A 10,000-nucleotide genomic window follows, 5' to 3' on the forward strand; every position below is an offset into this window, starting at 1 on the left:
AGTCTTTTATTATCGTAAGAATCTTAGATTGTGAAATGGCAAAAACAAACATATTTATTGCATCTTTGTAAAATTTCTTTTTGAATAACAAATATCCTTCATTTGCTTCTGTAATATATCTAAATTACATAACCATCTTTCTGCTAATCCCCCTAAAAAAAATAACAACATGGCAGCTGTGCCTTTTGAAAAAAATACTACTATGCAAAAAGGGGAAAAAAAAGAGGAAGGCCAATGACAGTCTTAAACCTTCAGACTTCTTGGAATATAAACAGAGAATTTTCAAAACATTATGTATTTGGTCACAGATGTAATTCAAAGCTGATGAAACATTTCATTACTGAACTAATATGACTACTACAAGAAGTACTACTCCTACTACTACTATTACTATTACTACTACTACTAGTACTGCAAAAATATGCAGCCACATAATAATTATCTCAACAAATTAAAATTCATCACCTGTTTCCTCAGCCGGTCAATTTCAGTGTCCCTTTCCTGTAGCCTTGACGACAAGTTGACTTTTTGTCTTGTTAACTCTTCATGAGCACAACGCATTTCCTGGTTAATGGGGAACAAAATTATAGAAAAAGAATATCAAATGATGAATGTTGTTATTTCCCTGGACTATTGACAAAAAATATAATAAATATTCTTTAAGTAATCTGTCTCTTTTATGGTAAATCTGACAACCCAAAAAATCAATATCATTTTAATTTATTCATGAGAAACTTCTTTTCTGTGCAATAAAGATAACATACTCAAACTTCTTTCTCAAAACATCAATATCCTTTCATTTTCTTGCTGAGAAAACCTTTCAAGTCTAAGAAAGATCACACCAGACCCTCTTTAACACCATACTGCAAGAACACACACCTCTTGGACATGTCTCAACTCGGCCTCCACTTCCGTCCTCCTTTTCCTCTCGTCAGACAAAGCTTCTTCCAGATTAGAGGCATTGTGGTAGGCTGATGCTGCCTGGTCCTGCGCAGAGCTTTCCAGGTCACTGATCTCTGTCAACAACTGCCTGATCCTCACGCCAGCTCCTTCCAGTTCCTCACGCAGAAGGTCTCGCTCAGATCTGCAATGGCTTGCTTGTTAGGAACTGCTGATGGTTCATTACTTGGGGACTATTTGGGATTTGTTGCTCTGTCCTCCATGAGAAGGGGCCTTGAAAATTCTTAATCTCACTGTATATATTCACCAATACCATTCTAAGGTCTAAATTTAGACCTTAGAATGATAGTGATATTTCTTAGATGTTTCTTTCAAATTAGTTTAAATCAATCCACTTCTGTTGGATGTTTTTCATTTTACTTTTTTCTTTTTTAAATATCTTATTTAACTATAATATCTTTAAAACTTTTCATAATACATGCTTTTTTTAGTGCAATTTTCATTCAACATTCTATTACACTAGCATTTCTCTTTTCCTGAGCCTCTTGTATAAGATTTATTTTTAATCTATGCTTAAAAATTCTCTGTAATATCTTACTAAATTGTGCAGGAATTAACAGGAATTACCCCACTTGGAACTTATAAATAATTATATCAAACGAACAGACTGAACAGATATACAATGCAAACTACCCTTTGAAATATGGATAACATAAAATTTGGAATACATCAGAGCAAAGATTTGATACAAAACAGTCCCTACATTCTTTGTACTGAAATATGAAAGCATTCACAATACTTCTAAAAACTAAAATTAATAGATAAATAAGAGAATGGACAATGCTGAAGTTCATACTTGCTCTTGAAATAAAGAAAAAAAAATGAATCAATGAAAAATTGGTCTTCCCAATTTTGACATGTAGTTACTGAGAGGTGCTCATTGGGTGTGCTTCATGAGATTGATTAACAAGCTTCTACAAGAGTCTATTATCATCTTTATTATTTTCAAAGTAAATTATCAACATTGTTTTATATTTGCATTATGTGCAGCTTCACATGGGCGACATAACAAATATTCCACCAATTCTTGCAATTTGTTTTTAATAGGAAATGTTTATGCAATAATGCACCAGATCACAGCACATAAGCAGATACATACCTTATTTGGTGCAGTTCAGCTTCGTGGAGTTGCGTTTCCTCAGCCGACTCACTTCCCCCTCCACCTCGGTCTTCCTTCAGGCTGGCTATCAACTTCTCTTTGCTTTGCAAGATCCTCCCAGCCTTGGCTTTGTACTCTGTCAACTCCTCCCTTGCCGAGACCAATTCGCCGCGCAATGAACTCACCTGTTGAGTTATGGATTGAGAAAAGAAAGAAAGAAGTAAAAAAAAAAAAATAAATAAATAAAAATAATAAATAAAGAAGAAGAAGTCCTAATAAGTCATAGTAATAAAAAGGAATTGGAAAACTACAACACTATCATATAATATCCAAATATCCCATAAAAACAGACCCTCAGAGGTACCTTAAGGTTATGAGGGTTCCACAAGCTAGTTTGATTTGCAAATAGATTCACAAAATAGAATAAGTATTTTTCAATGTCGCTTTCTCTCATCTGTTCTCAAATAAGGGAGTTATACCTAATAAACAATATACTTAACTACATTACATTAAAACATGGTAAAGGAAAAACATGATAAACAAAATGGAGTTAAATATCATAAAAAATAAAACACACACACACACACACACACAATAGAAATCTCCCTACTAAGGAAAATCTGTCATATCTGTCAACAATTACCTGGTTGACAAGCTGATGAGCTCGAGTCCTTTCTTCTTCTAGTTTGCGTTGTGAGTCTGTCAGAGCTGATGCGGACTCCTGCTGCTCCTCTTCGAGATGGTTTATTCTGCAATGTTAATTTGTTAATTGTGAAGATAATGTCCTACTCCTCCCTATTTTTATTTTCAAAAATAGAGAAAAACACTTTTCTTTCCTCATATGTATAAATATGGTAAGATATTGTGTTTTCAAAATCATATCCACACAAAAAATATAATCTATCATACACAGGGCACTTAAATGGCATATATGTATGGCACATGAGTGTTGTTTCCATGCACACAAACACACACACACACAAATACACAAACACACACACACACACACACACACACACACACACACACACACACACACACACACACACACACAAGCATTTCACTGAAAAGAATGATGACAAGTGAATAAGAACTGACCTTCTTGTGAGTTCAGTTTGAGAAGACACGTGCAGCTGTTTCTCCCGGTCCAGCTGAGCCTGAACCTCCGCCAAGCGATCCTGGAGAGTCTGAAGGGCGTGGTTGTGCAGTCCGCTACTTTCGTTAGCACCTTCTAATAACCTTAGAGAAATGACAAAAGAGAAATTCATGAGTGAGTGAGAGAATGAGAGTAAGAGTGAGTTGAGTATACAGCTCTGATTGTGAGTATTATGGTATAATACACTCACAAACATAAACATACATATATACAAGAACTATATCTAAGCATCACAGTTCAAATTTACATGGAAGAATTCATCATTTCTTGTACCTTTTATTTTCCACTTGTAGCTCCTTTATCAAAGTATCTTTAGCCTGTATATCATGATCTCCCTCCTGTAACCGAACTCGAAGCACTGCCAGCTGGCTGTCCTTTGCTTTAATGGATTCCTGTAATGTAAGAATAATTAACACAATGATAATACAGGTCCACAAACCCTTATCCGAAACCCTTGGGGCCAGTTGTATTTCGGATTTAAGAATTTTTCAAATTTTAGAATGCAGCTGGTACCCCCAGTAGGGTCTAGTGTGGCACCCCATAATCAAACATTAACACTGTAGGAATCTAAATAGAGTTTAAAATATGAGCTTTACAACATGAAATAGTTCTTAGTAATAACGTCCTTTGAAAATGGGCATATACTGTGTAACCTTTCTAATTTGAATTAGCTCTCAATAAAGTGTGTTTTAAAACTGTTTATGATATGTGCAGTGCTGTTTTAGGTTTCTGAAGCTTCCACACAATCACTAAATTTTGATTTGTTATTTTTTCTCAGCATAGATAAATCCTTCAATACTTCATCACTAGGTATGAATTACAAGGGGAACAGATGAAAAAAAAGCAAAAGACACAACTACTCAAGGAGAGAATAGGAAAAATATCATCAATACTGGACATAGAGATCATTAACCCATTAGAGCCGGTTGACATGATGACACGTTTTGTGGTTTTTGCGTCAGACGCCCGGGATGAGCTATGAGGGCAAGCCGCGTGCTTGGGTTGAGAGAGTGGGCAGCCCAGGCTCGCGGCTTGTGAATCCGAGAATCTCGAGATGTTAGGCTTATGCGTTCGAGAACCCCGGTATTGCGACCATGCAAAGCTGGAATGGCCCCGGCGTGAATGGGTTAAGCTTATCTGCATGTTAGACAAATCTTTGCATCTGGATAAGGTCTGGGACAAACTATAGGTAGTGGGCCTAACCTTTTTTTTTATTAGCTTGCAATTCCAATTAACTATTACTTACCATCAAATCCATTTCCCTTTGCTGTATCTCACGCATAATTTGGTCACTTGACGACTGTTGGCTCAAGAGTCCTGATACTTGGGTCCTTAACTGTTGTGTTTCTGAAAAGACACCATAACGTTTGTGGATGAGAATTTATTGACAATAAGAAATAATTTACAATCTGTACATTTTATATGAAGTTGCTATAATTATTAATTTTTCTAATCCAGATTGCTATTTAAGTAGTTGGGTTGCAAATCAGATTCTTTATTCAAAAATTTCTTTAGTTGGATTCCTGATCATATCTTCCTAATATGTGTGAATGATTGTGGCAATTTGCACGCGAGTGCACACACACACACACACACACACACACACACACACACACACACACACACACGCACGCACGCACGCACGCACACACACACACACACACACACACACACACACACACACACACACACACACACACACACACACACACACACACACACACACACACACATACACACACACAAAATCTATTAGTAGCTAACTGATATTTTCAGTGTGCTTTTGACAAGGATGAAAGTTTTATGTATGGGAAATGACAAAAAATATCTTTTAATATACAGTACAATATAATACACTGGAATTCCAACCTATTTTTATCTTCATGAAAAACAAAATAGAAAAAACACAAATACTTCAATTTTTTAATACTTTTGAAACAAATAAGCCTACTGGCTAAACTCCCTATGTGCCTTCAAAATAATTTTACACCAACATATTTCCCAAGCAAATCTACATACCTCTCTCGGCATCCTTAGCTCTCCGCAAGACTTGGCTCATCTCCTGATTGAGGCTTGCCACTTCTTTGCGCAATAAACTTGTTTCGCTGTCCACTGATCCGGTCATGACACCATTGCTGCTACAAGAAGAAAAACAAACTAGTACAAAATGAAAGTATTCAAAATCACAAAGTCTACACCCCTATCAAATTCTGTTAATCACATGAATTAATCCCCACCTAGAGATCCACACACACACAAACCATCTAAACAACATGAACATTTACCAACATTATCTGTAACTTGTAAATAAACAAACCTCCAAGTTGCATCATCAGAGGAAGAGAGAGGATATGAATGCCTTACCTTGTGCTACCGTCTGTGCTTGGAGGTGCAGAGATGTTGACGTCAGACGGAGTCTCGACTGTTATGTATGCGTCTGCATTGACGGATCCACTCCCTGATCCGGAACTGCCAGTCTCTAGTTGAAGAAATACTTGAATCAGGAAAAGAATAGGGAGGAAAGAGAAATAAGCAATGAAAGAAAAAAGGAGGAATAATAGAAGCCAGAATGAAGGGAAGGAAATGCACACTAGTCTTATGTTAAAAAAATCTTCTTGCATATTTCAGCCTTAAAGCCTACCCTTGTCCCCCCCCCCACATACACACATACACACATACCCTTTGTCACAGATAGGTCCAAAATTTGATCTTAAACTAAGTCTTAATTTTTGAAGAGTTTGATTTTACACACTAGCAAATTTGACATGTTTTGTCAAATAATTACAGAAGAGTGGAAAACAGGTGAAGTCAGGTTAAGATAGCATGAGAACACTCAGAACCTTTTGAGAAGACATCTATTATAAAAAAATAAATTAAAAAATAAAACAAAACCATGGTGAACAGTGCAAGTTCCTGGCACAAGTCAATGAAGTTGAAGGAAAGAGAGAGGAGATAATCAAAGCCAAGGAAAAGACAAAGCCAATGGAAAAAGAGGAAAATGAGAAATGAGAATAATATCAACAATAGCTTTTACTTTGCACATGCATAACACATACCAATATCAACTGTAGCAGAGCCAGGTGTCTCCCTTCCGCTCAGAGCCATGAAGGAAGAAACAGACGAGACAGATGACTGACGTGAATGCCCATGGCTGCTGATGGTAGATGCTGTCATGGTTGTGGAAGATATCATCTGTAATCAAAAGGATATTTTAGAGAGAGTGAGAGTGAGAGTGAGAGTGAGAGAGAGAGAGAGTGAGAGAGAGAGAGAAAGAGAAAGAGAAAGAGAAAGAGAAAGAGAAAGAGAGAGAGAGAGAGAGAGAGAGAGAGAGAGAGAGAGAGAGAGAGAGAGAGAGAGAGAGAGTGAGAGAGAGAGAGAGAGAGAGAGAGAGAGAGAGAGAGAGAGAGAGAGAGAGAGAGAGAGAGAGAGAGAGAGAGAGAGAGAGAGAGAGAGAGAAAGAGAGAATTTTTTATAGCTTAGTAGAGATTTACCTTACTCTCCTAAAACTTTCATGCTTCATATTATGTCATTTACATACACCATATTTCACCCTGTAGGACAGAAAAATGCAAATGGAATGATTTGTATTTAACCCATTCATGACAGGATGTATTTTTGCCTACTCCTGCTTACGCTGGGAAGATAACAAGCACGCGACACTCCGTGCCGGGGTGTTTTCTCGCTGTGTGGGGCCGCGCTGATCCTCTCAGAGCGTTTTTCACCCCCCTTTCCTAAACTTACATTTTTTATGAATGCGTCTACAATGTAAAGGCACGTAAAAATATTGCCATCTTCAAAGGAGTTAATTTAGTCGAAAAACATGTTACAGTAAAGCCTTTTTAATTTTATTTTTATTGAAATTTCCTTACATTCTTCACTTCTATGTGAAAATACCAAAGGAAAATGGAAGCAATCTCTTAGTGGGGTATCAAAAATATGTATTATACTTTTTTTTTTTTTTTTTAACCAAAACGAAAAGAACAATATGATTAATCATGCATGTACATGAGTATGTACATGTACCTCGTGATGTGACATGACGTGATATCACGGGTAATCAACAAATTAGAAGTAGTAATTCATTAGTAATTTTATACTTTATTTTATTTCTTGACCAAACACATTTGATGTTACAATAGTTTTTCGACTCAGATCTTTTTATTCAACCAATCAAGAAGCAGAAATTACCATGATGTCATCAATATCACGCAGTTTTCTATGACGTAAATTTTTAAACATTATATCTCATTTTATGACACTCAAACACTTAAACTAAAGTAACAGAGTCAAAGAAATTATGTAAAATGATTATATTTGAAAAAAATCTAGCGATCTATTGCTGACGTTTCAGCACGTCGCAATTGCCCCTCCCGGAACTTAGCGAGAAAATGCACAACTTCTCAAGACGCCACCCGGGTCCAGGGATTTTTTTCGACCACGTGACAGGATGTCAACTAGCGTGAATGGGTTAAAGCAAATCATGACAATTGCTGTAAATCACCTTTAAAGGATTAAAATTGTATGACACTTTACACAATGAATTCACCCTATGAAATCAAAAGATGCCTTCCCAACCACCCATTTTACCAAGTAGTTCTTGAGAAGGATCACAAAAACTTCACTCCCTGAAAGCCTCCATCAAATTCAACCAACCGGATCAGCCTGTGAGATGGTGACGGTGTGTTGATGGGGTGACTGCTGTTCCTGCTGAACGGGGCTGTTCAGGAAGTCCATCAGAGCCTCGTCTTTCCTCCGCGGGGTGGCCTTCTTTCCCATCCCTTTTGGCGACGATGTGAGGGAGGTGCCACTTGCCTGGATGTTGGCACTTGACACCGTCACAGGGCTGCCTCCCGTGCCATAGCTGCTTAGGTTGCTGGGCACACTACTGGAGCTCGGCAGATTTGACCTGTGGTGGGATATGGATAGACAGGGTGAGATGCATCTTTTTGTGCAGGATCTCTTTTTATGTTTCTTTTATTTATTTCTATAATTTTCTTTTCATTACTACTCTATATATTTTCCTAAATATACCTACTAAATCACCATAAGAGAAAAGTAAATATTTTGGTTCAGTAAGTCCTAAAAAATACACTATTTCACTATACTGGCATCTTGTATATTTATAAGACTCACTAATACAAAGAAACATACACAGTGTTGTATAAATAATTTCACAACAATTTAATGATTTTTCTTCTTATTAACTACATTACAAAATAGGTGGCATAATCGTAAAAAAGTTAAAAACACACCCACACCTACTCCAACATACATGCATACATAAGAAAGAAAAGAAAAGTTCTAAATGATGAGACCTAAAGAGACAAAGATGAAGAAAAAAAAAAAAAAAAAAAAAAATCAAACAAGAGAGAAAGAATAATTAAAAAAGGAAGAAAACCTTCATCAATAATGAAACATTCTGACGAGAATCGACTGCTTCGTACTTTTCATACTGAGTCACTGGAGGCACAGTATTTGCCGCATCATGTTTATATGAAGATTTGCTAGCAGATGAGTTGCGTCTCTCCTGCTTGAGAACGACGCCAGCTTCAGAGTCTAGCTTGTTTAGGAGAGTTTCCGCCTTCCCAGCCAGGTCTGTTATCCAGGACATCTTGAGGGACTGCTAGGCATCTAAAAAAACAACAAAAAAAACTGGATTATCCAAAATATCCAAGGCTAACAAGGACACTCCCTCAAATATGTAAGAGCAGTCATATAATTGAATTCCCTTTCCTAGATATATAAGTACTATCTTTTGCTTTTTAATGCTTTTCCTTTTAACTGAAACCATAATAGTTACAGTTTTGCTAATAAATGTACACACAGCTTGATTTGGATTACAACTGAATTACATGTTATAGTGTCCTCCCTCCTCTTTGCTCTTTTGTATCTTTATTGTCAGTGTCTAGAAATTAGATATTCTTGTGCTTCAATGTATTTGTATATTCTAATAACTTTGTGACCCAGCAGATGAATTTGGTGAGTACCAACTGACCCAATTATGGGTTTAAAATAACATGTAATTTTTAAACAACTTTGCAAACAAAAGATTTTACTGAGTCTCTGGAAATGATAATGGGTCTGTACGGGACTGGAATGACTCAGATGGACAGAAGAAAGGGCATGTTTTTCTCCTTCCATTATTGAAATACAAAGTATCCAGCTCTCAATGACATCAGGATAAAATCGGTCAATGCGCATCAGCATACCAGATATTTGCACACTTGGGATCTCAAAGATAAATGCCTTGCTCTGCAGACTGGATAACAATACATCAGATACATCAGGCATATCATTACAAGGCCCAAGGTACTCACACATATATAGCAATTAGTTGTAATTATTTACGGATAATTTTTTGGGAATTTTTGGAAAACACCTGATGATTTTTTGCAGGAGTTTTGCATGACCTTTTCGGGAGGAATTTATAGTCTACAAAGCTCAAATTCAAAGACCTACCTTAACTAGTTTTGAGGTTAGCTGTAGCCTAGCCCCCCCACCCCATAAACATTCATAAAAGTATCTATAGGGAAAAAGTCTTAGCTATGTATAATTAGGTGAAACAAAAATTATATGCAAACAAAGTTGTTAGGGCCTATAGGCATTTTATGAACTTTGACCAATATCTGAATGTTTTTCTATACCTTGTAACAAACATGTACTAATAAAGGGTTATTGTTAACTTGCAAGGGTTCACCTTTGACATATACTATTGTCCTATTTATCTATGTTTACCTGAGTATGCAAACTCTTTAAACAGTCAAGTTTTTAATATATAACAACCA

General features: G+C 36.6%; 1 protein-coding gene across 4 annotated transcripts in view; it reads right to left on the minus strand.

Annotated features, from left to right (window-relative positions):
- LOC122256342 (golgin subfamily A member 5) overlaps nt 1-10,000 on the minus strand; it is an 18,345-nt gene that overhangs the window by 7,259 nt on the left and 1,086 nt on the right. For 3 of the 4 annotated variants that reach the window (XM_086547267.1, XM_086547266.1, XM_086547265.1), the window contains exons 2-13: nt 8,660-8,846; nt 7,869-8,121; nt 6,272-6,407; nt 5,580-5,694; nt 5,235-5,353; nt 4,462-4,562; nt 3,489-3,607; nt 3,158-3,298; nt 2,703-2,808; nt 2,060-2,244; nt 880-1,084; nt 466-564 (exon numbers count right to left, since the gene is read on the minus strand). In XM_086547267.1, the coding sequence (XP_086403393.1) occupies nt 466-564; nt 880-1,084; nt 2,060-2,244; nt 2,703-2,808; nt 3,158-3,298; nt 3,489-3,607; nt 4,462-4,562; nt 5,235-5,353; nt 5,580-5,694; nt 6,272-6,407; nt 7,869-8,121; nt 8,660-8,826 (1,746 nt within the window). In that variant the 5' untranslated portion in view covers nt 8,827-8,846. The remainder of the gene's footprint in view (nt 1-465; nt 565-879; nt 1,085-2,059; nt 2,245-2,702; nt 2,809-3,157; nt 3,299-3,488; nt 3,608-4,461; nt 4,563-5,234; nt 5,354-5,579; nt 5,695-6,271; nt 6,408-7,868; nt 8,122-8,659; nt 8,847-10,000) is intronic. The other variant, XM_086547268.1, reaches the window with a different exon arrangement.

The sequence above is a fragment of the Penaeus japonicus genome, unplaced genomic scaffold, assembly GCF_977035675.1.
Source record: "Penaeus japonicus unplaced genomic scaffold, GWHDUDI00000001_assembly GWHDUDI00000019, whole genome shotgun sequence".
NCBI classification, from domain to species: Eukaryota; Metazoa; Arthropoda; class Malacostraca; order Decapoda; family Penaeidae; genus Penaeus; species Penaeus japonicus.